This window comes from Bison bison, unplaced genomic scaffold (genome assembly GCF_000754665.1).
Source record: "Bison bison bison isolate TAMUID 2011002044 unplaced genomic scaffold, Bison_UMD1.0 scf7180017864471, whole genome shotgun sequence".
NCBI lineage: Eukaryota > Metazoa > Chordata > Mammalia > Artiodactyla > Bovidae > Bison > Bison bison.
This window is the reverse complement of record NW_011495032.1, coordinates 40,516,551-40,544,125: the sequence shown is the minus strand read 5'-3', so window position 1 is coordinate 40,544,125 and position 27,575 is coordinate 40,516,551. Positions and strand designations below refer to the sequence as shown.

The 27,575-nt window shown below is 42.8% G+C and overlaps 1 protein-coding gene across 1 annotated transcript; it reads right to left on the bottom strand.

Annotated features, from left to right (window-relative positions):
• ARPC2 (actin related protein 2/3 complex, subunit 2, 34kDa) lies at positions 1 to 27,568 on the bottom strand. Its single transcript, XM_010861172.1, has 10 exons — positions 27,331 to 27,568; positions 19,274 to 19,308; positions 17,939 to 18,051; positions 13,882 to 13,927; positions 11,343 to 11,529; positions 10,656 to 10,749; positions 5,073 to 5,199; positions 3,463 to 3,563; positions 3,054 to 3,154; positions 1 to 454 (listed from the first exon to the last, which is right to left on the bottom strand). The coding sequence occupies exons 1-10, from the start codon at positions 27,402 to 27,404 to the stop codon at positions 430 to 432; spliced, it is 903 nt and encodes a 300-aa protein (XP_010859474.1). The 5' UTR covers positions 27,405 to 27,568; the 3' UTR covers positions 1 to 429.
• Between the last annotated feature and the right edge of the window lie 7 nt (positions 27,569 to 27,575).

The following is a 27,575-nucleotide window of genomic DNA, read 5'->3' as shown; positions in this document are numbered from 1 at the left end:
TAAGATAGAAAGATTTTCTTTATTAATGATCCCAACCGTATTTCTTTAGATACAGGAGTTTTGAACTCAAATACTTAGAGAAAACAAGTTAAGATTGCATTATCCTGCAACTCATTACCAGTAACATATTGCAAAGCAAAACAGCTTGGAAAAGAAGGGGCAGGAAAGGGGAGTGAGGGAGGGAAGATAAAGAAAAGGAATTAAGTTGATCAAGTGGAATTCTTTTTTTTCTTTTAATTCTTGGGAACCATGAAGTCCTTGCAAGCACAGCTCGTTTTTGCAGATTATTTTCCAAACGTGTACAAAATGGAACCAAAACGGAGAATCCCTTAAGAACCTGAAGAGGTGCAACATTAAAAGCTACGATTATCCAGTAGCAAGTGTTCCAGCCTTCAGTTGCCAGCCGCTTCCTCTCCCTGTTCCCAAGAGTTAGCGGGATGAAAACGTCTTCCCCCTTCAAAAGCAGAGATTAAGTGTGAAGGTTAGTTTCTGCTCACCTTCCCATCCACCCCATGGCTCTGCACTAGAGATGGGGTCAATGTTTCTCAAGCAGAGGTATTCGGGAACTCCAGGCAAGGGTTAAGGCCCAGCTTTCACAGAAACAACCCATCAGCTCTTTCTTCCTATTGAATACTTCAGGGTACCAAGTAATAAGCCCATGAGGACAGTAAATATACCAAGTTAGACAGGAGAATCACTTGCCCACAATTTCTGGATGGCCTAGATCTACCTGCCTTTTAGACTGGTCTCAACCCTCTTCTGAGTAAAAGAATTTGGGGTCCTCCTAACACAGCTTATACTTTTTCAGCCTAGCAGACAGCAGTTCCTTAAATCTTTCCTCATGGGGCCAGTGTGTCAGAAGAAGCAACCCTCCAAACTTTCCAAGTTTAAGCGTGTTTTGTGTTGTCATACGGTGACTACACTCTGTCACAAAACACTTGCCTCGCTTAAGGCTCCTGAGCTGGTGTGTCCTGTCCTACCCAGCATTCTAAAAAGGCCAACTTTGGGAATGGTTCCCAAAGATGGAGGGTACCTATCTGGCATGGAAGCCTGGTTGGAAGCTAGAGCAGAGGACTACGGGAACTAAGATTTTCCTCTCTGGAATGTCTTACCCTACCACAGATGAAGCTAAAATATTTGTTATCCATTCCCCAAATAGAAAGCTCAATTCTGGCAGAGCTCTGTGGGGTGCTGATGGCTGGCTTCTGATCACAGAAGGGTTGCCACCCTCCTTCATGCTGGTCCAGGTTCTAAGAACCCAGAGCAGAAGAGGGGTCCTGGCTTCTCCTGCTTAGCTTTGGGAACTCAATCTGGTTTTCAGGGTTCTTTACCTCCTGCTTCTCCTTTCTGGGACTCACCTCTGCCAAAGAGGGGTCACAGGATGGAAAAAGGAAAAGCTGCTCTCCCTAAGTTCCAGGAAGGAAGTTTATGGACGACTGGCTCATTTCAAGGACTCATCTTTTCTTAGTCCCCCATCAGGACAGGGAGTTGTCCCTGCCTTCCACTGCACCTGCTTTGCAGTAACCCCACACTCCAAGGCTGCTGAGCTGTGTGACGGAACCAGGGGAGAAGCCCTGTGGGGAGACACTGAGTAGTGGCTGCCTGGTGGGCGCTTCTCCTCAACGGACAGGCAGTTACAGGGCTGAAGGCGACAGAAGTTCCTGACTATTTATGACGCCCAGCCCCCCGTTTGGTGGGCGACAGGCTGGCGGGTCAGGCTGCCTTCTGCTGTATTGGCTGCTGGCTCACCTCCTAGCCTCTACTGAACGGGGCCCTGAAAGTGGCACAAAATTGGCTGCCTCACATTCAGGGTCACCAAAATGGTGTGAGTGAGAGAAGCAAGCAGGGAAAGGAAAGGAAAACTTGTCAACTCCATGATGGAGGTACGAGTCTGCAGAGCAGCAAGAGCACGTGCCCCCCAGGACACACCTTCCCTGCCTCCCCACCTTTCGAGTCCTGCCCATTTTAGGCTGTGCCACAAAGCTGAATAGTAGAAGGAACGATGCTGCTACTGTGTTGCCATGGCACGTGGGCACTTCTCTCTAAGCAGAGGATCCAGCTGTGGACTGAACACTCTGCTGGCTCTGGGCAGTGGGAAGAGCTATTCTAGAGAAAGGTCTTTGGTATCAATTTCCTAGTGAGACAGGCAGCCTCTCAAGTATAGAAGGCAGGGATGACTTACACTGCTCTGTATAAATGTCTGATGCTTCTGAGATTAAAAGCATTCTGCCCAGGCACCCGAGAGTCAGACCCTCTCTCATCTTGTTAAATGGCAGCAAAAACTAGCTTGGTAGAAGAGGCCAAGGGAAGGAGCTGGAAGGCCTAGGCACAACATACCTATAGAAGGTTATCCCAAGAGTGTGGGGTGCTGGAAATGGCTGTGTGGGTTGTGGGGAGGCTTAGTTCACCTCAAGACGTTTAATTCAATGGGAACAAGTGATAGGAGACCAGCACCCATTACTCTACTTGGAGAACAGGATGGCCTAAACCTTACCAGAGGGGGTCCCAAGGTTTGGCATCTGACACAGAACCAAACCCCCAGGCCCTCGACCATGCTGCTCTACTGCGGACAGTGTCTTGCACCCTTTAGGGATCTCCTCATCATCTCTATCTCAGATAAAGTTGACCTCCTCTTTAGGCAAAATTCCTGCCAAGACTCGGACCAGGAAAAAGAATGCTTTGGAATAGTCCCAGGCCTATTTATGCAACTAAATGTCCTCAAGCAGATTATTCCATTTCTACAAGACATCATCAAGACAGTTAAGATAGGCTTCTCAACTCAGACCCAAAGAAAACATAGTTCATCTTGGTAAAAAGGTCTGTGTTTCTTTCTAGCAGCCACTCTCCTCGATCACAGAGATGTGGAAACAAGGAGGCCCATTCAGATGTGAAAACCTGTTTGTCCCATCTTTAGTCTGCCAGGCAGCTTATAGGCGCCCCACTGCCTATCTCATCTGCAGCCACTGCCCAGACACCTGGGTCACCAACACCCATGACCTCCTTGGTAAGCTTAGGAGAGGAAGGCAGTCCCGTTGCAGGATGGTTCTACTCACGTGATTGTTTTCATTTCCTTTTTCTCGGCATCTGGGCGTGCACGGTTCAGCACCTTGAGGAAGTCGGATGTTTTTGCCCGCATACGTGTGTGAATATAGGCCTGGAGGCAAACACAATGGATACTGAAGCAGAGTCACGTTCCAGAAAGACAGCTTTGCTCTAAGTAGCGGAAATTATCAGAAAGGTCTGGGAACATCCACCCTGGGGTTGACATAGGGCTGTGCAAGGAAGCATATATTCACCTCTCTGCTATGGAGTGAGAGAGATGGAAAAAGGCCATGATTCAAAGCGTCTAGAACCATCTCTGTAGAGTTCCTAGCAACAGCCTGGACCAGAGAGGACTTTATGCCATGAGCTCTGGCGGAGAGGACGGCCCGGAGCACCGGTGCTGTGGCTGCTCTCACTCACCTTCGAGCACTTGATGTGGTAGTGCAGGTAGTCCCGGAACGTGTGGATCAGGTTGATGGTGTTGTCTCGAGCACTGGCGTTGGTGTGGCGAGGGAACAGCACTGGGTGGGGGCACAGACAGGGTGTCAAGGTCTAATTACACCAATGCCAAAGGGTGGAAAGACCAGCAGCCTACCGGCAGCTCCCATCTGGCCCTGCTTTGGGACCGTCACTTGTTTCATTAGGGTTTTCTGCCAGGGAGTGCAAATGGAGGAGACCATGGCCGAAAACCAGGGCTCCCTCGGCAAAGGGCTTGGTCCTGGCATTCATTCCAGGTCTGGATTCTCCGGCTGTGCACTGCGAAGTCTACTAGCTCCTGCTTCTCAGAAGTCTCTCTAGAAAATGACACAACTGGCTACCTGGGTAGACTCTGGAGCAATGGGGATTAGAGAACAAAGCCTGCCTATTGTAGGCCCTTGGTGCCGAAGCAGAGTAAGCATTCAGAGAAACTAGATCCAGAGAGGATCATGTAGTCTGTGGTGAATACCAAACAGGAAGGGAAAGAACCTGAGCACTCCTGAGGAGGAATGGCAAGATGAGTTGCTTTGGCTGGGGGCTGAGAAAAGCCCCTGCCACTGCCTGGCCCCATGAAGTCCTGAGCAGTCAGTCACTCAGCTTCACACCTGGGCAGACCTGCACGCCTCTCCCTCTGGCTCCTGGGAATCCCCTCTATCTTCTGCATCTACCCTACTCAGTGATCTCAGCATCAGCAAAGTCCTTGAGTATCAGATTTTGTTGAAACAAAATGAAATGCCTCCTAAGAAAGGGTGGGACCACTGTGTGTCAACTTGCTCTCAAGAGAAAAGAGAGCCAGGCCAGGAGATAACTATACTGCAGAGGTCCTGAGATGCTAATGACTGTAAGTTCACCATCAGTTTATGTACCACAAAGAGAGACATTGCTAATTAAACTGTAACAGGCTGTCCCAACCTCAGAGAGAGTAACGTGCCCTCCCGCCAAAAAAACATGTAGACTAGACTTAAGGAAACCTGGTTAATCAACCCGCTTATCTCCAATAAACTGATGCATCTTCAGCACTCTGGTGACTTAAAGAACTTCAGAAAAGGGGACATTTTAGTGTTGTCAGGGTCAGTGTGTGTATGAGCTGCGATTCTAAACTGTCAGCTGTTATCAATGAACCAGATCACTAGGCTGAAGCAAACTGTGAGAGGGGTGGATATGAATCTTTCCAGAGGGAAAGTGGGTAACTGAATCTCGGCTAGAGCTCTGGTCTAATGAGCAAAAAAACCCAACAGGCGCCAAAGGACAGAGAACCCCAACCAGCTGCTACGCAGTGCTTAAGTGGCCCTAACCCCTCCTACTTCACACCAGGCTACCCTTTTTTTTTTTTTTCCTGAGGATTTAGATAAAACAGGGAAAAAAGGAAAATGACTACTGTATAAAAATAAAAATAGCACATGACTTATATTAGTGCCCCATGACATGCCTCCTATAGTCATGGCACCGGCAACAGGAACACTCTGGCACACCTGCTTTTGCCACTCAGCCCCATTTCAACTGCAGTATGAACCCACCAAGGTATGCAAATGCAGCAACCCTGCCCAGCTCACCGAAGGTAATGTAGCCAATGTTGTCACCCACGGCGGCATCGGTATCTTTCAGCTCTAAGGGAGGTTCCCTGTGGCTGAAGAGGACCTGTGGGGCTGTGTGGCTGGCTCTGCGTCCTTCTTTGAACTCCTGCCAGGATGAAGCAAAAAGCAACCAGAAGAGAATCTGGTGTGAGACGAACAGCAAGAACAGCAACCTATGCTCTGGGGTTTGCCCTGTGGATGTGACCTCTGAGCCCTCTGACTGGCAGAGGCTAAAAATAAATGACACCTAATGTGAAATACTGGTCTTCCCTGGTAGCTCAGCTGGTAAAGAATCCACCTGCAATGCAGGTGGATTCGATTCCAGGCTCGGGAAGATCCCCTGGAGAAGGGATAGGCTACCCACTCCAGTACTCTTGGGCTTCCCTGGTGGCTCAGATGGTAAAGAATCCACCTGCAATGCAGGAGACCTGGGTTCAGTCCCTGGGTTGGGAAGATTCCCCTGGAGGAGGGCATGGCAACCCACTCCAGTATTCTTGCCTGGAGAGTCCCCATGGACAGAGGAGCCCGGTGGGCTACAGTCCATGGGGTCGCAGAGGGTCAGACATGACTGAGCGACTCAGCACAGCACAACGTGAAATATTACCAGTGTTGGCTGCCATCAGTGCACTTCAGATTCAAAGAGGAGAGATCACAAAGTACTTAACAAGTCCGATCTTCAAAGAGCAGAGAAAAGCACTGTTAATCCTCTTCTTTTGTTTTGGAAAAATATGCATGATAAAATTACTTCTGAGGCTAAATAGACAACAAATTGCAAAGCACTGAGAGAACCAGATTACATTCAGGATAAGGATGACAGTTTATTAGTTTCTTTTGATTTAATATGAAAGGAGGTTGTATTTTTCAGGAAATTTGATTAAGATATCAAGTGGAGCTCAAGTAAGAGCTCACCCTTGACAAAATGTATCCACCCTCAGCAAACTACAGAAAAATGCCTAAGGATGTCAAAACCAAGCCATTCTTCCCTGTCCTAACCCCCATGTCTCAAGCTTTCCCAATCCATACATTCCTGTATAAACAGGTAAGTGATACGAGGCATCCCCGTTTCAACTCAGATCCGTAATAACAGGACTGGACTTTTCAGCAATGCCAGTAAAACCTAGGGTTTAAACTCTCTGAAGGACAGAAGGATGGAATCAAAAGTTTTCCAAGGTCCCTGAGTTTTCTGAGAGTACTGAGAGCAAGTTATACAGCCCTTTAGTCTACAACGTTCTTTGTACTGCTGCCCAGATATAACGCTCTCTCCAACAGCCTGGGCACAGCTAGTTGCTCTCCTGTGGGGGTTCCCATGGCTTTTCTGCAAACCTCTACTGTGATATTTCACTATTCATGAATGCATCTGGCTTCCCTACCAGGTTTTAAGCTCCTCAAGTCAAAGATTCTTTTATTCATCTCTGTATCTAGTCCTCTGCCCTTAAAAGAGACTGTCTAGCACAAGAATGAGAAAGAAAGTACCACTTCCCTAGCTGACAGTGTTAGCACACTGTATGAGAAGGAGCAGGGACTGCACTTCACCCGCAGCAGGAGGATACACACTGACGGGCAAGCCCTCAGCAGCAGATGTGTGAAGGAAGGATACTACCTGAGGAGGTCTAATGCCCAGTCGGGGAGCTCGTCTGTTTCACCCCCTGCCTCCTGAACTCCTTGTGTAGCTTCCAAAGGTTGGTGGGAAATAACATCACTGGGTTAGGTGGGCTCCCCTCTGAACTTTGATCCCCAAAGGAAAAATATCTGAAGAGGGAGGGAAGGATTCAAGATAATTCAAAATGAAAATCCTTAAAGCAAAGCTGCTGAAATTGCCCTCCTCTAGGAAATACCTTTCATTCTGCAACTGGGTTGGGACCTTCTCTAACTTCTATCAGTTTCTCTCTTTTAGCCCCCGGCGGGGAGAACAGATAAAAACTGCCTGCCAGCACTTTCTTGTGTTTCTTAAGTTTCTTGAACGCTCCAGTTCACTGGTACATGTGGTGTTCACAACCAGACGGAGTATCTGTAAACCCGTGGTGACTTGGCAGCATTTCTCAGTTTTGTACATGAAGAGTGATACATTTCGGAGTTGGTTAACAATGTCCTGACTCGGGGCTGTAATTCAGGCAATCTCCTGCCTTTGTTTCTCCTTGGTTTTTCTCTCTTACACAACACTTAAAAGCCAGTAAACCCACCAACCCAGCAGCTTTTTGCCTTAGAGTCTTTGTTACTTATGTATCAGCAATACTGCCTCTTTTTTCTTCCTTTTTCTCTCTTTGGGGCATCACAATATCATTTCTTTCTTCCATCAAAGCATAACTGACCACAGAAGCTCAGAATAAACCCAAATATATACAGAAATTAAGTATATGATAAAGGCAGCATCTTAAACCAGTAGTGTAGCTGCCACTGGGACAGGCAGTAGTCACTTAGAAAAAAAGATGGCTCCACTTTTCATATCATGCACCAAGAGAAACTACACATAAGTAGTAAGATTTACACATAAAATATGAAAGTATAAGAACACAAGGAAAATAATGCAGGTAGATTTCTTTACAACCTTTCAGTAGGGAAGGTGTTTCTAACTATGACTCAAAATCTAGAAGCCATAGAGGTTGATCAATTTCACTACATGAAAATAAAGTTCTACATGAGGGAAAACCAAACAACAAAAACAACCCAAGAAGTCTAATGACTAACTGGAAAAAAAGAAGTCTAATGACTAACTGGAAAAAAAAAATCTGCAACTCTTATCACAGAAAAAGGGCCAGTCTCCCAAGTACATGAAGAAACTGAGAAGATCAATAACCCAATAGAAAAATGGGTAGGGGCCATCAAGAGACATCTCACAAGAAAAGACAAAAAAAATTAGCCTTCAGCATTAAAAAAAAAAAGTTTGACCTTGTTCATAAGAGAAAGCAGACACCATTTTTAACCTGTCAGACTGGTAGAAATCCAAAAGTTCAACACCACTTTGGGAAAATGGACACTCATGCACTGGAGGTGGGAGGGAAATGGCATAACCTCTGTGGAGAAGGGGTTGGCAATGCTACTAAAATTATTCACTTTGCCTCAGGGTCCTCAGTTCAGGAAAATATCCCACAGGTATAATCCCACATGTATACAGGCAGCAAGGATCCTCAAAATGACATCTTCACTACTGCCTACGAGGAAAATTGCGTTTGTCTTGTCCCTGAACATATAGTAACCAGTGGCTTCCACTTAATTTCTCTTACCTACTGAACTAACTTAAAGATCTAGTAATATAAACAATTTTAGTTCACCAATCTCCGAAAGGGTAACTATTGCTTTTCACGTAATGAGTGTTGAAACGATAACATCTACCAGGTTTTCTCTGATGCTCACAGCTCATATGCCTTCAAAGCCGAGCACTAGCATATCCATAAGAGTGGGGAATGGCCCCTCCCTGTCTTTTTCCAAATGACAGCAATAAGCATCCCTCCAAGTCAGCCTGCCAAATGATAAGGGAGGGATGGCATCCTGACTAGGCTGGAGGTGCATGTCGGCATGGGAAACGAGGACCCACAGCAGGCAGACAAGTGACCACGACCAGCCTCCCCGGTCACAGCATTCTAGGCTAGGCATCCACCATCCTCCTTTTTCCCAGAAATTTAAAATAACTAGGCCTAGGACAGTGCTTGATTTATTTTGGAGGGGAAAACCAGCAAAATAAGTCCACATTACTAAGGTCATTTCAAGTTAAATTACCACTGCCTCTGAGTCTAGAGAGGGAGGAAGGGCAGACGGCTTCCTGGGCATTGCCTTTTCACGAGGCCAGGCCTGTCACTCACTGGAGACACTGCCGGTACAAAAATGCAGATGTTCTTTTCCCTTTTAGACAAGTGTCCCACCACATGGACTCTGAGGGAGAGTGTTTAAGTTCACATGCAAAAAAGAATACTCAAAATTCTTCTAAGGAACAAATCTCCAGTACACTCTCCAAGACAAGATCTGTTTAAAGTATAAAAATAAGTTAAGATGTTGTCTGGAATAAAATGGAAGAAGACTGGTAAAAAAACCAGCCAAATCTAAATATATACTTCATAGGTTTTAAAATTAGGTTGTCAGTCTGGATTTAGCCCAATTTCTGAGCTACTGCATTTAATTCCCCTGTCAATTCTGCATAAAAACACATGAAATGCCTGTCTGAGGTTTACATTTAGGACCTAAGACATACATATGTCTTAGGTATGTGCACAACCATACACTTTTGAAAGCTTAGTACTCTCAAATGCTGTGTCAATATTCCAATTTTTCTGCATGGGGACTAAAAAAATTAGTTTCTGATTAAATTAGCTTAACACAAAAAGCCACTACAGATGGTCAAATGGAGAATATCCCTTTTGAAGATTTCCCTAGCCACTCAGAATGCCTACACATAAAGTATTCTCACTATATTAAGCACAATTATTTTTCAACTCAACCTGGCAAAAGAGGTTCTGTCCTGGAATTCTTAAATTTCATTACCCTGCCAAAGAACAGAATGAACAAAGTTGTGTGTGTGTTTTTTTTTTTAATTTAACTTCTGTACTAGACTTTGAATGCTGAGCTGTCTCATAAGAAACCAGCCAGGATACTTCACCAGTGAGAGCTCATGTCCTAAAGCCAGCAACTGGTTAGCAGACAGCATGACAAAGCCACAGTGGTTGTACTGTGTCAGACCCGAGTCCAACCACACCAGAAATCCAATTACAAAATGTTCTGCTAACCCCCACTACTCTTCTAGCAGATGAGCTGCTTCTGAGGGTGCTCCGTGGGGACCTCAGCCAAACTCAGGCCCATTCTCTTCACTGCCAGTTTGACAACTCTACAGTATTAATGCATTACCTACCACCTAAGAATTTTCTCTAGACTCCATTCTGAAAAGACTTTAGGACTAATAAGCCAAGCCAACAGACCTTGCTAGAAGCTTTAAGAAAACTTAAGCGGGCAGGAAACAGGACCAAGCTTTAAATCAAAGACCCCATGGCAGGAAGCATGCTTCATATTCAGTCATTTTGTTACTATGTGCTATGCTTAGTTGCTTAGTCATGTCTGATTCTTTGTGACTCCCGTTCTGTAGCCCACCAGGCTCCTCTGTCCATGGGGATTCTCCAGTCAAGAATACTAGAGTGGGCTGCCACTCCAGGGGATCCTCTTTCAGGGGATCTTCCCAACTCAGGGATTGAACCCAGGTCTCCCACACTGCAGGTAGATTCGTTACTGTCTGAATCAACTCTAGTTCAGTCCTGCAAAAGGGCTAAAACCACTAAGGAAAAAAAAAAAATCAGTGAGTTTGATGGGGGACTGTTTAACTAAATCAAGTTTCAACATCAATAGGGCTGCCAGTTCTTATCTTTTTAAAAAAATATTGACTTATTTATTATTTAGCTGTGCTGGGTCTTAGTTGTGGCATGTGGGATCTAGCTCCCTGACCAGGGATCGAACCTGGGCCCCCTTGCATTGAGAGTGAGTAATCTTAGCCACTGCACCACAAGGGAAGTCTCTTTGATGCCAAGGTGTAAGTCACTAGGCCATGGTCCCCCTACTCTCTGCCCCAAGATGTCTGCTCCATACCTGCATGAACACCTTTCCAATGACCACATCGTCGTCATCCTTAAACACTGTGCTGAAGACTACTGTGACTCTGTCTTTTTTTGACTCAACATACCTGAGGGGAACAAAACTCACGAGTAAGTACAGAATCAGAACAGGGTTTTGCCAAGAACTTGATCCACAAGTGAAGCAGGAGGGTAAAGCCATCATAAACCTTTTAATTCATAATACAAGGTGTGCTAGTGAGACTGAATAATTATGGCCACGAAGTCAGTAGAATAAACGCAAACTTTACATGAGGCAAGAGATGAAAAGCACCCAAAGTGGACGTTATCAACTTGTCTATATGGTATGGAGTCCAGAGTTAGTTGATTCTCAGAACCCCACTTTAAAAAATATTTCTTAGAACCTATAGTTACCCTCTGCCTCCTGATTACTTAGCTAAATTACAGAAGGGGACTCAAAATGTTAGTGCCTTAAAGAAGTGCTAGATTCTCTTTTTATCTTTTTCCAACTTTCTGTAGATAAGGAGAAGTGGCCTTCTCCTTCGCCACACCATCTACATCCTGGGTTAAAGAATTTTATGAGAAAGACACTTTGGGGGGCTTCACACAATATAGTCTAAGGTCTGACTTAGCTGAATATCTTTTGGTAAGCACATGTGACAGCCACAACCAAGTTTTAGGACCAAATTCTCTCTATACTCACATGGTCTCATCATCCCTATAATGGATAACTGCCCTGTTCTCTCCTTCCTTGCCCTCTTCTTGGAACTGGAAGTATTTCTCAAAGACAGAGGCAAAACAGTTTCGTTTCAACATGCCAGCCTGATGCACGATGGAATCCTTGGATGCAGGCAGATTTTCAAGGTCGTATAGCAAAGAGACATTGTATCCTGGAGGAGGGGAAAAAACACCCAGTAGGTATATTTAAAAAAAAAAAGCTTTTTGGGTTCAAATGGCATTTTATTTTGTCTCAGTGTCCATACTTTTAACCTAAGGAGAATGCAATCCACTCCCATCTTCCTCAAAGGGCAAATGAAGTGAAATAAAAACCTTAATTCTTATAAAATTACTGTAAATACATATAGCTAATTAACAGATACCATGCAAAAATCTAAATCAGTATCAAAGATGACTGATTACAAATAAGGAATGGGAGGAAGTCATAATCCTGGAACTTTTATAAATTTAATGTTCCAGACACAATCGTGAAAGCAGGCTGAATATGCTAACAACCTATTAATGAGTTTCATATTTTTCTCTGACGGTTTATCATGCCAAGTGCCAACATGGTGAGCAGCTTGGTTGCTTTTTGATAAAAAAATATACCTGCCTGCGTGCCACTATAAGCCCTGGGAATGGAAATATGGCAAAAACCCAAAACGGAAAAAAAATCTGAATACACCTCAAAAGATTTATTTGTGTACACTGTAAAATTTTCCAAGTGTTTTAAAACATTTTACTTCATTTAATCGCCATTTAAGTTGTATGAAATAGGCCAGATATAGTTTTTCTCACTTTAGAGGGAAAAAAAGGTTCAAAGAAGCCAAGTGCCTAGGATGCTTTATTATGTAATTGAATGACTTATACCTGCCCAAAAACCTGTAAATGATTTTGCAAAAATATCTGCCCATCACTGAGGATCATTTCATATTCTAAACAGATGATGGGAATAATTGTACCAGGAACTGTATAGACTACACATTTCTGAGTTTCTTAGACCTTTATACTTTGTTACCATTTAGTATTTTTCCAAGAGCATTCCTGAGGTCTGTTTTGTTGGATCTATCCTCACTGAGAGCATCAACTGGCTATCTAAATCTCTGTTCTAGACAGGGTTTAGCACATTCTTGGCACTCCAGTATTAAATAATATCAATCAGCCTTCCATTTTGGGTACCTGAAAACCAGATAAACAAATGGACCACAAGATTAGATTAAAAAAAAAGAAGAAGAAAATATTTAAAGCTGGGGTTTGTTAGTTTTAAGAAGCCAAATAAAACAAACTAAATAAAACTATAACTGAAGCCAGACTTCAGTATGGCTTCCAATATGATGAAGAAAACACGATGTGAAGAAAAGTAAAATCTAGTATGGCCAGCCGAGTTTTCCAAACTTGTCTAGATAAACCCATAGGAAAAATCCAGGTCACACTCTGCTTGTTCTGATAGATTTTAGGATCTGAGTGGTGACAAGCACAGCCAAGGGTTCCTTTATGCTTTTTCTGCTCTAGTTATTTTTCTTTCTGAAATTCCCCGATTCTTCTTAGAGCCTACACTGTTATTTATCTTTTGGCTTTTATTTCTGAGATATGTTTGTACCATCAATTTGGGGAATAATAAATTTCAGTATTCTTTATGGAGTACAAAGTTCTCATAGACAAACACTCCAAGTAACAAGTTACATTGGAAGGCACTTTTCTTTATTAGATACTTTGTTTCCAAAACAGCAGATAAGAGTCAAGGGAAGGTATTCTAATGAGCAGGTGAGGTGCCTTTTTTTTAAAGTAACCACTGTTAAAAAGAGACAGATACACTTTCCTTTTTAGAAAGATTTAAGTCAAGGTACCAGTCATAGGATCTGAGTAATAAATATTACATTCAAGCAGTCTTACAACTTGGTCCTCACTATGGGGTCTGGCTATAGATGCCTCAGAATTCGAAACTACTACTTAATCATAGGGATAAAAATACTGTTCAGTTTTTTCCTCTTTAAGCTTCCTTTAAAGCTGTGTAACATAGCTCTTCTAACCAAGGAGGCACAGATCACTGATTAGAAGAATGGATTACAGGGGCTGAAATTTCTATTTGAAAATGTGAAAATAGCTGTGAATATTCCTCTTCCTTCTCCAAATGTGCAGTGTACAAAGGTGTTACTGGGGGCTGGGAGGGAGAATCAATATTGGCTTAATCTTCTCAAAAGCCATGTTAATCACTACGGGCAAACAAAGGTGGCCCTCTGGCTGAAACATTAACAAAGAGTCATTAGATCTTACCCAATAAATGTTACAAACAGCATCCATCAACTCTGTGTGTGACTACACCAATAACGTGTATCCATTACTGGACAACGCAAAGCCCCTTAAAAGCTATGTTTATGGAGACAGCTGAAGTGGGACCTGAACTCATGCAGAAATACTCATAAATAAGTAACATTTAAACAAAATCCGTTGGCTAAAAAAGGCATGGCACAAACAGGACGAATCTCTTTCCAAGTCATTCCACAGCCATTCACATTACTACATACCTGATTCTGGATTTACCAAGTAACTTCCGTACACCCTCTTTAATAACTAGAAAATAGAAAAACAAGTATGTTATACAAATACATATCAACAAGTATGTTAATTCAAAGACCATGAGAATTTCATTATTTTCAAAGGACTGTGCATGCCAAGTTTTTCCTAAGCCAGCATTCTTCCTAACTTTCAAAAGGCGAATGGGAAATAGGATACAGGGAGCCAAGAAGATTTATCTGAGTTATCAAACAAATTACTCACAGAACTTCGATTAACTCCAAAAGGTTAGCACTTGGTCACCCCCTTTATATGGTCTGTTCTCCTCCAGATCTTATATTGCACATAATTACCCTTTTTTTCCTCCAAGGGAGTAAAAGAATGCCGAACTAAAGTGAGAATTGATCATGTTAGTTATCAACCAAATATAGGCCAAACCACTAACTCAGGTGAATGAAACAGTAAAACCAGAACTGTCAGGAACTGATTCTGGTTAGCCTGCTTATCTTGAATGCTTTAAAAAGCAACGGATAATTCAATCTTAGCCAGTTATTTATACTGTGGGGGTCCACAGAAGGGTGTACTCTCTAAATGTTTTTTTCTCAAAACCAACCCTTACAGCTGGCTATTTTCCAGCTTTTTTGGAGTAAATGATAAAACAAGAGTCCCTTTTACACCTTCTTATTTTTTCTCTGCCGGCGTGATTGCTCTTCCTGGTAGGAACTGCTCTGAGGCTGACATGGTTTAAGAATCAGTCTTTTTATTTGGGAAGGAACAGTTCTGACTTAAATGTTATTGACACATTAAGCAGGAGAAAGGCAGTTATTTGGAGAGAGAGAAAAATTAAAGTCACTAGAATTCAATAACCTCTTGGTATTTAATAGTCTTTATTATGTTTTAGAGGCAAGACACAGACAGGTCTTATTATTTGTCTCATTAAAATCTTGAACTTAGGGAGGGAAGGAGTCAGCATTATTCCACAAGAAGGCAGAATTGAGGCCAATATATCAATACTAACCCCCAGTCGTATAACAGGCTGTGGGATTTTGTATCTATGCATCCAATTTTTAACGGTGTCACCACAAATATACTAATAACGACCCTCTTGTATTTTCTGGAATACCAAAAAAAGAGGTACTCAAATCTAAGATAAGTTACCAAGTTAAAAGTGAACAAGAGCACAAACTTGCTTTAATTATAAGAGTGGTGTGTGTGTTTTGAAGAATCTCACTAGCCAGAGAAAAGCACTAAGAACACAGGCAGTACTAGAGTGGAGGCCCATTTAAGCAGGGCCACGTCTGGTCCGCTCCTGTCATCTCAGAGCCCAGCTCCAGCATCTGGGGACTCAGATAACAGATTGAGCAAACGTCAATGCTTTTCTTCTAATCTTATTTTCAGTGTTCTCTCCAGGTTTTTAAAACACATACGATATACAAACCAGGAGCAAACCATTTATTTCATGTCCCATTTTAAAGAATTATCATATAGTACATTCTTTCTCCTCATTCTTAAATATTTTTTAGTACTCCACATATTTATTTAACCATTATCCTACAGCTGGAAGAAAGTCTCAACATGTAAAACCTGGACAGCAGGGTGGACTTCACAGCATGAATCAGTGATCACACTTGTTTATGTAAAGGCAAAGGGTAAGGAATGCCACATGTAGTTCCTATGTGGTGACACACACCCACTGTGAGGTATCTCTTACAGAAGAGGAGCTGAAGGGAGAGGTTCAAGGTCATAGAATCTACTGGTGGCACAGAGATTTGACTTCAGGTGTCCCATATACCACTTCTCCTAAATCATTTCAGCGCAAAAAAAGTAGCACCCATGTCCCATTAGTAATTTTAACTATCTGCAATTCTGTACTATGTGTACTTGGAGGAAGGGAAAATCAGATGTGGGAGAAACCACAGCTCCTAGTTTAGGTTCCAAGTTATTCAGTTTAAGCCCAAGATACTAAGTTAATATTCTGAGATCTAAGCGGTTCTTAGAACCAAAATTATACCAGGTTCAACTCCTCTGCTCCCTCCTCTTGGCAAAACCAGCCAACGCTTCCTAGTTCACGTCACTTGCACTTTTAACTGATTCACTTTGTGCCCCCTCTTCCAACCTGACACCAGGAAATCAGACCTTCCCACCTGGCAGCTGAGGCTTTCTGCTTTGAAAAAAGGCCTGTGACAAAGTAACAAGCTTCCTGTGGTTATCACACGCTGGTTACTGTTTAACCAACGTAGGGAGCCATTTACCCTGCACTCTGCTGCAACACAGCCAATGTTACCTATTCCACCCACTTGAGTGGGCTGGTTCTCTGACCCTTGTGATAGCTACAAGAATAGCAATGTATTCTGGAGTTTCACTGTAAGGAAAGCAGACTGGAACAGAGATTTAAGAAATCTAGCTTAACACTTTCTCTCCCTCCCAAGGAGTGTTCTTACTGCACCGTCTTTAGAGAGGGGAAGGTCTAGGGGGAATAATCGCACAGGTTTTCAGTTATCTGTTCAAATGTTCAACATTTCAAAGAAATATTCTTTCTAGGTAGTTGTCTTCTACTTCATTAAAGCAGGGCCACCTTAACTGCCATTTATTTCCTCTTGATCTTCATCTGGTAAAGAGTTAGCCGGTCTCACTTACATTAGTTATCTTTCAAATGCGTTCAAAGACTTAAGTCTTTCTCCTGAGGCTCTTTCTTTTCATGTAAAATAACCCTGAATGCAAATTCTCTAAACCATTCTTCTCTTGAACTTGAGGCAAAATCAGAGGTTTTAGTTGTTCCTTTGAACTTCCAGGGCAAACCAATTGCATATGAAGAAGTAAGGGAAGTGACCGTGTATGGCTCTTGATATCTGGCTTAGTTAACATTAATTTTAGTTTTTAGTATCAAGATTTTGATCATATGCTTTTGTTAAACAGCTCTTTCATCACATGAATTTTAAATAAGTTAAAAGCTACTACTCTCAGTAGCATTGAAACATATACACTACTATATATAAAATAGACAGCCAATGGGAATTTGCTGTATGACTCAGGGAACACAAACAGGAGCTCTGTGATAATCTAGAAGGGTGAGGTGGGGAGGGAGATGGGAGGGAGGTTCAAGAGGGGACATATGTATACCTACGGCTGATTCATGCTCAGGTATGGCAGAATACCAGAATACTCAGGTATGGCAGAATACCAACACAATACTGTAATTATCATTCAATTAAAAATACATAAACTTAAAAAAAATAACAAACTACTATTACTCTCAATCAGAAAGAAAATAGAAATGGCTGTATCTTCATTTACCACATTAAGGAGAACCTACTCTGTTCAAACTAGAAGATACTTGAAAACTGATTCAGGAACTGAGTCATACTTCCTGCTTTGAGACCCAACCACAACATGCACACACTGGTGTAATAACATTTTCTTTCTTCCATAAATGGCTCTCCCCAGAGCAAATACAGTTCAACAGGAACCAAATCTATTGAAAGAAGCCAGTGAATAAAGCATGGCCACCAAGAGTTTCTGAACACATGGACACCCTTTCTTATTTCCCCTAAGGTAGTCGTAAGGAACAAGAGATACAGAGGCCAGTTCTAAAGAGCATTAAATTAAAAAGTGTAAAGGGCAGATTTGTTCCTAAATTTCTAGAATGAGAAATTAAGCCTGTAAACTTGAAACAGACTAGAGGTTATATACCTGCTTCACAATGTAACAGAAATAGAACTGAATCCATCTCAGTCTTGCCATAGCTATTTTTGTATTGGTCAAGGAAAAGTATTCCTTGCTACATTTTTTGAGAACTAAATCTGTTTTTGTTTTCACTGGTTAGAGAACATCTTTATTTCTTCAGTGTAAAAAGCAGTCAAGCAGAGAACCAAAACCCGTTCTGAGAAACACCCTTCTTTACGACTAATGGAAATGAAGTCAAGAGCCCCTGGTTAGGTGAGCAAGCCATCCAGAGTGGCCAGTGCCAGCGTGGATGACTCAGTGCCGTGGATCTTCCAGGAGTGGCAAATTGCCAGGAAAAGGTGAGGAGGAAACAAGACTCCCAAGGAAAAGTGATGTGGAACTTACCTCATCAGCACCATGTGCCTGAAGTTCCTTGTAGAATTTCAAAGAAATACTGACCATCACTTTTGTTTTATCTCCATTAGGATTTGAAATATGATAGAGGACTCCATCAAAATCTGCCAGGAGAGGCAAATAATCTTGCTTAACTTGGGAATAGGGAGTAACATCTCAAAGTGCCTGCCTACCTGTTGCAGGGCACAAGGAAGTCTCCCTTACAAGTAGGCATGTAAGTAAAATGACGTTCATTTAAAATCCATGTGGAAAATCAGTAGAAACACTGAGATCAGAATTATTGAGTACTCATCTCTTTTCTCTAAAACTACCAAGCTATTTTTACTTTAATCATCACTTTATGCTGAAAGAATTTAACAAACAAACCTTTATTGCAATGTATTTGAAACATGTATAAAAATATAATATACAACGAACCCCTATTCTCATCATGGCTTCAACAATTAATCAACATATAGCCAACCCTGTTTTCACTTAGACACAGCCCTTCCCAATGATTTATTCTGAAGCAAATCCTACACATCACGTCACTTCACCTACAAATATTTCAGAATACATGTCTAAAAAAAAACATAACCCCAATTCCACTGTCATGCCTAAATTAAAAAAAAAAATTAAATGTCCAGTCAAGCACTGAAATATTATCTCAAGAATTAAAAAAAAATTATTGTTGTCTTATTTGAATTAGGATTCACACAAGGCTCACACAGTGTTTTTGGCTAGCTCTTAAGTTCTTGAAACCTGGGGCTGAGTGTCATTACTTTAGGGAGCTCTGGCACTGCTAGTTAGCAGGAGGGGAAGGGGATGGTGCCTGGCCTCCAAGTCAGAGCTCTTCAGAGCTGCAAAAAGTTTTCCAAGATCACCTGGTCAAGCATTCCCATTTTATTAATAAACAGCGTGACCAACGGCCTCAAAGTTCACAGAGCAAGTGAGTAGTGTCAATACCCAATTCTTTCTAGGGAAAAGAAAGCAGTAACCTTTCTCTCTGACTTGTTGAACAAGTCTCGATTATATTTCTAATTCCCTACTCCTCTAAATGCTAGGCAAACTAAGACGATGACTAAAGATAATAACACAATATTTTCAAATTTAAAAAACCTTAGTTTGTACCACAAAATTAAACCCAAACTTCTAAGATATCAGCAGGCAACTTTATATAGCTCACTAAATCCATGAATAATGATCTAAAATAAAAGCCAGGAAAAAAAAAAAATCTGACAATCAAGATAGGAGCCCAAACGTCAAAAAAGCTTATTTTAGGAACAATTTTCTTTTCTATTTTTTATGTTGTGCCTTCTCTTAATAGGTGAGATAAAGGATACTTACCTGCAAATGTTACTTCTACAGCTTCTGGTTTGTTTCTGCAAAATGAAATAAAAGTCCTTTAGTTAGCTAACTATATTACTGGGACTTCCCTGGTGGTCCAGTGGTTAAGACTCCATGCTTCCAATGCAGGGGGCACAGGTTCAAACCTTGGTCAGGGAACTAAGATCCTGAGTGCTGTGCAACACAGCCAAGAAAAGGGTAACGACATTGCTGCCTGCTTCAGGGAGACTTGCAAAAGGCTCCTGAGCTTTAGTTAAGATCAGACAACCTTGATCCAGGTAGACAATTCATTTTTTTATGCACCTGAATCTCTGCTTACTAATGGTGGAAGACTGAGGAAGGACAGATAAAAGCTTGTTTTGCAGCTCGAATCTCTGCTATGGTTGGTGCTCATCTTCAATTCTTAACTCCTTAAGACCATGATAGACACATTTGTATATAGACCCACAAAATGCCCTCTTTTGCTTGCACTCTCAGCAGGAAAACTGCTAAACAGAGAGCAGAACGGTTTAAATTTACATAAAGTGAAAGGATGAGTTCAGGCCACAGAATGATGCAGTCCTATTCCATTTCAAAGACAATCTGTAAGTCTTCCTACACTGTGTTTCCCTCTCCCTTACATCACCTAAGTACTCACACCATTCTCCTTTGTGAAACCCTCTTTGGTTCTCCTCTAGTTTTGTTTTTTTTTGAGGGGGAGGTGGTTGTTTTTAAATTTCAGTGTTGCACTTTCATACAAAGTATAGCACAAAGTAACAGAGCAAAATCACTGAGAACAGTCAAGACACCTGTTTTCCAACTTTAGCCTTTTCAAGATCTTGTTTTCAGACAAATTAATGCCTGCATCCCGTCATTTTCTCACCTACTCATCTTTAAAATGCGAGAACACAAATGATCCTACCTACTTTACGCAACTGCTAAAGATAAAACAAGAGAACAGACACGGAAGAACTTTTCCTGGGTGGCACTGACGGTCTATGACTTTCAATGTGATTCCCAGCTGAGCCTGGTACATGGACTTCTGTTTGATAAATGCTGCTGAGTTATTAACCCAGAAAGCATGACATATATCCAGTTAAAAACACTAATGGTCAATTAACCTCCAGTGAAAAGCTACTTCAAATGCTTTCCTCACTTCTCCTCAAAACCCAATGGTAGGAAACCAATGAAGACTCCATAGTTTTATTAGCTAACACCCTGTAACTCAAATGATTCCACTTTGTTTTATGGGCCAGCAGACACGATATACACACTTTCACATTTATTCTTGCCTAACTTGCTCAAGACCTCACCATCAAATGTGTATCTCTTTTACTATCTCCGCTCCCTCATCTGCAGAAGGAACCAAGACTGAGCTGCCCTCCAGAGTTGCTGGGAAATAACGGAATAAATAACATGGTTTATGACTGTTAAAACACTGCTGCAAAGCTAAACCATACCTCTCAAGGAAACTGGCTTCTATTAAACATATGTTAGCCCCATTGTAAAATCAACCTATACAAATCACATACTGAGTTCCACCCTGCTTCTTCAAAGCCATCCATACGTGACTTAGGAAAAGTACTTTGGGTGTCTGAGAATTGAAGCATCAAGTGCGTTTATGGACAAGCAGTGAGTTCAGGATATGATGAAAAGAACTAGATAAAAATTTAATGGACAAGCAGTGAGTTCAGGATACGATGGAAAGAACTGGATAAAAATTAAAAGTTGTTTCTGATTTTTCATTTGTAACTGTAGTTTGGTGACTAAGGCGAGGAATGACCAACCACCATTTCTCACTTCTAGAAAAAACAACAGCAAAGGAAGAAGTAGAAACATTAATCTATGGCTCATTTGAACGAAACATTAAGAGGCTGCACAACGGGAGGAAGCACTGAAACACACTTTCCTGAGGAAGGCTGGCTGTGCCAAAGAGGCAGGGTGGAGGCTTATAAAAGCCCATGTTGTATCACTTAGGAGGAGGCTGGTTTTTTTTTTAACCTTTAGGCTTTAAGTCGGCCACAGAAGGACTGAGTTCCTCACTTTCTCACTTCATCAACTGACCAAAAAAAGATCAACTGTAGATAAAAAACCTTAGGGTTCCAACATTTTGACTCTGAAATTTTGCATTTCTCTAGGTCATAAAGTTCCCTGAGCACTGATCCCCTCTGGGAGAAGTTGCTAAGATCTATACCAAGTGGTTTGCTGCCTGACTTGGGAATATTTGTCAAATCATTGTCATTAATATTTTAGTTTGCTATTTATGGCTGCACAGAGGTTGCAGAGAAGACAGGCAGGCTGTTGAGGAGAGCACTGGGCTGAAGGAGTCCTCCTGAGAAGTCACTTAGGGGTTAGGCTTCTGTCTAACTCTGTCCCCAACAAGGGGACTGCGCTGAGTGGGAAATATACCATGACAGGGCCATGGCTCAAGTCCAAGACCAAGTGTTTTGTGGTTTAAAAATCACGGAGCTATTGGGGAATAAAGGGCTTCCCTGGTGGCTCAGCTAGTAAAGCATCTGCCTGCAATGCAGGAGACCACATGTAGCACAGGAGACTGGTGTTTGATTCCTGTGTCTGGAAGATCCCCTCAAGTAGGAAATGGCAACTCACTCCAGTATTCTTGCCTGGAAAATCCCATGGACAGAAGAGCCTGTACGTTACAGTCCGTGGAGTCGCAAGAGTCAGACATGACTTAGCGACTAAACCACAAGCAACCACAGACAGGAATAAGATTGGTCTGGGAGCAAGTGTACTCTTAACTGGCCAAAAGAATGTTAGTCACTCAGTCGTGTCTGACTCTTTGGGACCCCATGGAATGTAGCCCATTAGACTCCTCTGTCTGTTGAATTCTCCAGGCAAGAATACTGGAGTGGGTTGCCATGCCCTTCTCCAGGGGATCTTCCCAACCCAGGCATCGAACCTGGGTCTCCTGGATTGGAGGCAGATTCTTTACTATCTGAGCTACCACAGAAGCCCCTAGGCCAAAAGGGCAAATAGTTGTCTCAGGCAGTGAGAGTAAATTAATCACAGAAAAAGCATGTCTTTCAGAGCTGACTCTCTACCTCAGGTTCTGCCGGTTACTGTAGCCACAGCAATGATACTCATCAGCAAGCCAAAGGTTCCTTTTCTAGAAAATGGAGATTAAAAGCCTCTACCACACAAAGCTGCTGTGAGGACTGAGAAGCTATATACATGGCAGTTTCCCAACAAAGGTCTTATGACTCAGCTACAGATACGCTGAGATAACGATCCCACAGCCCTTAGGGCAGCCCAGTGGCAGATCTCCAGGCTAGACCACTCACCCAGATGTGACATACCATAACAAGGTCAGGAATCACCAGGGAAGGGTGCCTACACAATGCTGAATCCATCTACTCCCTCAGTAACTCCCAAGAGCCCCAGTTTTGTCAATTGTAAATCACAGCTGCTATCTGTAACCCAGGCACATTCTGAAATGGAAGGAAACCATGTCAAACAATCGGGAATTGGTCAGCAAAACAAGGAGAAACAGAACCATATTAGTGTCAGACTGCTGCAATATCTGGAATCCTACAGTAAGCCAGGTGGCTAAGTCCTCAGGGTTACTGACAGGACAGCACAAGACACTAAAATATACTCAATTCATTCAGATGGGTTTCAAGAGCCATTCTTAAATTCCTTCAGAAAAAATTTCTTCCTCTCCTTTTTCTAAAGAAGTTTGTAAAATGTCACTAAAGAACTCCTGGCAACTGTTATTATCCAATCCTCTTTTCTCATTAAGGATTTTGGAGTTTTTACTCCTGAACACATCCAGTTCCTTGTTGTGCATTTATGTCCCTCTTCTAGTTACTGTTTCTATGAGCTGAATTAGAGGAATTATTGAATTCTGCTCATTATCTCATCATAAAGTTTTTGATTAATCTCCTTTAAGTCCTCTCTAAGGCTCCCATCATCCTTTTTGAGCAAAGCCTACAAAAATGGATCATATTAGGTAAGAGGTGGTCCTACTCTCTTAAGGCATGTCTCAAAACAACAGGGTCTAAAAGCTGATTCACACAATGTCAGAAGAAGGATAAACTCCTAAAAAAACTAAGAACCATTCTATTTGGCTTCATCAAAAGTGTACTAAGCTGACTATACCACACAGTAAGAATTCTGGGGAAACAAAGATGATAGAACCATAGACCCTGCCACCAAGAGTCGCAGGTTTGGTACACACAAAAGGAACACAGTGCTGGGCCTCATGCCCAGAGTAGTTCCAAGGCAGCCAGAGTGGGTAGCAGTGTGTGACTACAGTGACCGGTAAAAAGACCAACCAGATCATCTCAGCAAGTCAGCCACTACATCCAGTTTCTTCTAAATGCTTAAACAATGTCCTAATTCCAAATCACTTCTCAGCAGTCTGTCTCCCTGAGGACATATGCAGCATATTTGGGAATGAGAAGGTATCAGCAAGATTTAATTTATTCCTCGCTCAAATTTCTCCTCCCACAGTCCTCGCCCACCCCAACTGGCACGGCTTGCCTACTGAGCTTCACTCCCCCTCACAGAAGCACAGCTCCCCACAATATGCACAGCTGTGGCAAGGAGCCAGTACGCACTTAAAATCAACAGCAATTCGCATCTGACAGCATTTCCTCAATTTTGCACTCCAGACTAGAGTGAAGTTGACAAGCCTAGCTTTGGAGGCTATAAAGGTTCTTGGTGTGTATACAGTAACAAAAGAATTAAATTAAATTGCCAGAGTACTTTTTTAATTGGGAGCCTAAGTAAGAATTCCTAAATGCTTGGGAAAAAAAAAACCAAAAAAGTGTTGACAAGACCTGCACATGAGGTTATCTGCAGTGTTGTGCACAGCTTCTTAATCAGTGACAGTCTCTCAGTTTGGAGGCTGTTGAGAAAACAAGTTACCAATAATTATCATTTTGTGGGGATACAGGAATCATTTCAATAAGCCACCTTCCCAGGAGTGTGGTGGGAAAAAAAAGAAGTAATTTGCCTGGAATGGCTCTCAGGCTTTGTCAAAACTGCCTCCAAGTTAAAAGGTTTTCATGACCAAATATATTCTTAAGCAATTTATGACAGAACTGCTTTACTTGAAGGAAATATAGACTTTTCGAAGGATGTCACAGGCAAGAAGACACAGCAAGATAATCTGAGAGGCATCATTTTTTTTTCTTTCTTGTTTCACATTGTACAACCCCCTTCAGTGCTCACAGCCCACAAGTAAGGAGGCTGGGCAATGGTTCGAGGCTGCAATTTACTCTGGCATGGGTACACTATGAGAGGGCCACAGAGGAGGACCTGCCATAAATCCATTACCATGCTCCAAGAGGCATCACTTAAAATAAGATCAGCTTCAAAAGGAAAATTACTGTGTTCTGAAACATATACCGCAAAACTATTTTTAAGACTACTTCATGTTCACGTTTTCAGTAGCTGCAACAGGGCTGTCCAAGGGGACTTTCTGCAATAATGGAAATGTCCTACATCTGGCTGCCCACCATTTGGCTGCTTCTAACCACGTGTGGCAACTGAGTCCCAGAACTGTGGCTAGTGTGACTGGGGAGCTTTATTATTCTAATTCACTTTTTTATTTCAACCTGACTAGCCACACGTAGTTAACTGCCTATTACCAGGCATTGTGGAGCTGGAGGTTTCACTCTGGGGAAGGCTGCACAGAACCTCATTTCCCCAACTGGGAAAAGCAGGGCGGAGCTGACCTCTCCCAGCAGGTTCCCACAATGGCCAAGCCTTTCCAATCTCAAAGGTTTCTCCTTAGAGCTACTGCCTTTCTTTAATCTTTCTCTGATCTCCACCCCAAAATGTGTCCCCCCTTAGGTCCTCTGTAATGCTGCCATACTCTTAGAAAGGTCCCCCTTTCCTGTTCCTGTTTGGGGCTGAGCACTGAGAGAACCCTGTAAATGTTCATGATTATCACACTAGTTATTATTCTCTAAAAGTTCTGGCTAGGCATGCACCTTGATAAGTAGTTAACTACTTGATAAATACTTAAATGCTTTACTGCTGCCTCACCTTACTAGTATGCCTAGAAACTTCTAGGCTTCTTCTAGGTGTTTCATTTGCAATCCCAGGAAAACCCTACCTGTTAGGTTAAATATCATGGTCTCTTTTCAAGGTGATTTTCAGCAGAGTATGTTCTGAGTCAACTAACTTAAAGTCACATCTCAACTGGAAGACAGGCCAGAAAAAAAAAACAAAATTTGCTGCCATGCCCTAAGATTCAACATTGTTACAACATATACTTTGTAAAAAAAAAAAAGTGGAGAAGTTCTAAATTATGCCTTCCAGACTTGTGTGACTACTTACTCCCAGCTGAAATAGTTAGGAGCTCTTTTTAAGAGTAATGTTCTAAAAGGAAAAGAGCTGAAGCTATGAATAATGGGCTACATTTCAGAGTCACAAGTTATTAATAAACAAGCAGATGTGAACGTACTCCTACACTACAAGGCAGGCTTCCACTTGAAATGCACAGGATTTATCTTGTAGATCAGCTTATAACCACCCAGGTCTCATTTTTCGCTAGTCTAAACTTGAGAATTCACTTGAGATAAGCTGTGAAAATGCAGAAGTTCATTTAACTTCCTCCTATGTGCTACACTGCTCAAAAAAGTACACAGAAATCACCCAAAATAAGCCACTAAGCTGATTCGCTTGAACATTTAAAATGCAAAGGAACTGGTAAGTGAGGCGGAAGACAAGAAGCAAGTCAGCCTAAAATACAAGCAACTGCAGCCCCTGGCAGGAAACAGTCACTACTGCTCACTGTGTTACTTCAAGGAAAGCTGTGCTTTGTACTACAGATAAAACCCGTGGCCTTATAAAAGAGATAGGAGACAATATATTCAGTTTAAGAGGCAGGTAGTAAGTATTTTTTTTTAATGCCTCCAAGCCACAAGTTCATTATGTCCACTTAGAAATTCCCTCTACTAATCTTCTCCCATCGGTGGCCTTCCAAGCACTTACTTTATTATTAGTTCCCAGTTCACCAGAAACGGTTTGCACTATTTCCTCAACTGTGTAACCAAGATGTGAAGTTCCCATCCTCACACATGGGGAAATGAGGCAAAGGGACTAGCCACAAGCCATCAAAAATTAGAAGTTAAAACCGATTCTTTGGTTCATGTATTAAATTTTATATTAGAAAAGCAAAGCAGCTTTGGGGGAGGAGGTCGTCTTCTATTGATTCTTGTGTCTGACTCCGAAGGCTGCCTTAGAAACATGTCCTAAAGCCCACTTTTAAAAAGGCCAATGGTTAACAAACAGGTCTTATCTGAGAACTTTATTATAGACTCTGGAGGCTTTTAAGTGCGTATCTGGGCCGGAATGACTACAGAAGAAATCACAGACCCAGGGTACGGTACAAAGATTTAAAAGATAACCAGACAGAGGACAGTGAGTGGGGAAAAAAGAATCAGGACCTCAGAAGAGCGGTAAGAAAGGAGTGTGGATATGGGGGGGCCTATTAACTTTGCTCGAGAAATGTAACAAAATGATCAGTCTCTCTAACAGTAGGGTTCAGGGAAGTAAAACTAGAGAGATCAACGGGTTTTCCGGCAGCAAGGCAGGACCTGCCTTCAGTCTTCTGCTCCTTTAGACGAGAAGATGGGGGTGGGGAGCGAGAAGACGGGTGGTGAATCTGGGCCTGGCACCTTCTTTCTTCCTCCAGTGCTGGGAATTCCTGAAAACTCCTTCCAACCGAATCCCAAATAGGCTTTCTTTGGGTTCTGAACAATGACGGGGAATACAGAGGGAAGTGGTCCCCAGCTCGCTCCAGAGGGCAATGGGATCCTCCAGCGGAGAGTTCCGGCTCCCCTCACGTCCCACAGGTCTCCTGACCTTTGGCACGCGCACTCCTGTCCACTCGCTGCTTCCGCATCCCTCCTCTGAGCCTCTCCCCACGCATCTCTGCCCTTCACCCCACCGCGCCCAATCACCTCCCGCGTCTAACCCCGCCGGGGCAGTCCCCACACCCGCCCAGGTCTCCCACCTCCCTCCTCTGGGTCTGGAGGACTGAACGATCATTAGGGGTCAACTCGGCCTCCCCCGCCACCCACCGGCCCCAGGCGCGCGCTCACCCGGCGGCCGCGTTCTCGAACTTGAGCGCGAGCGTCTCCTCGATGATGCGGTTGTTCACCTCCAGCAGGATCATGGCGGCGGCTGCCCCGGACAGGGGAAGGAGAAACAAGGGCGGGTGAGGGTGGGTAAGGGAGGAAAGGACAGAGGGAGCGGCCCTGCTGCCCCTTGAGGAGGGGGGCTGGGTGGGGTAGGAGGTTAGGGAAGAAGGGGAAAGGGACCGGGGTGGGGGAAGGGGAAAACCCGG

Excerpts from the sequence above, each read along its gene's own strand:
- ARPC2 (XM_010861172.1), bottom strand. The coding sequence starts at position 27,404 with ATGATCCTGCTGGAGGTGAACAACCGCATCATCGAGGAGACGCTCGCG. Across the intron at positions 10,750-11,342 it reads TATAGGGATGATGAGACCAT|GTATGTTGAGTCAAAAAAAG; the intron begins GTGAGTATAGAG and ends TGTTCCCCTCAG. Across the intron at positions 5,200-10,655 it reads TTGGAAAGGTGTTCATGCAG|GAGTTCAAAGAAGGACGCAG; the intron begins GTATGGAGCAGA and ends TCATCCTGGCAG.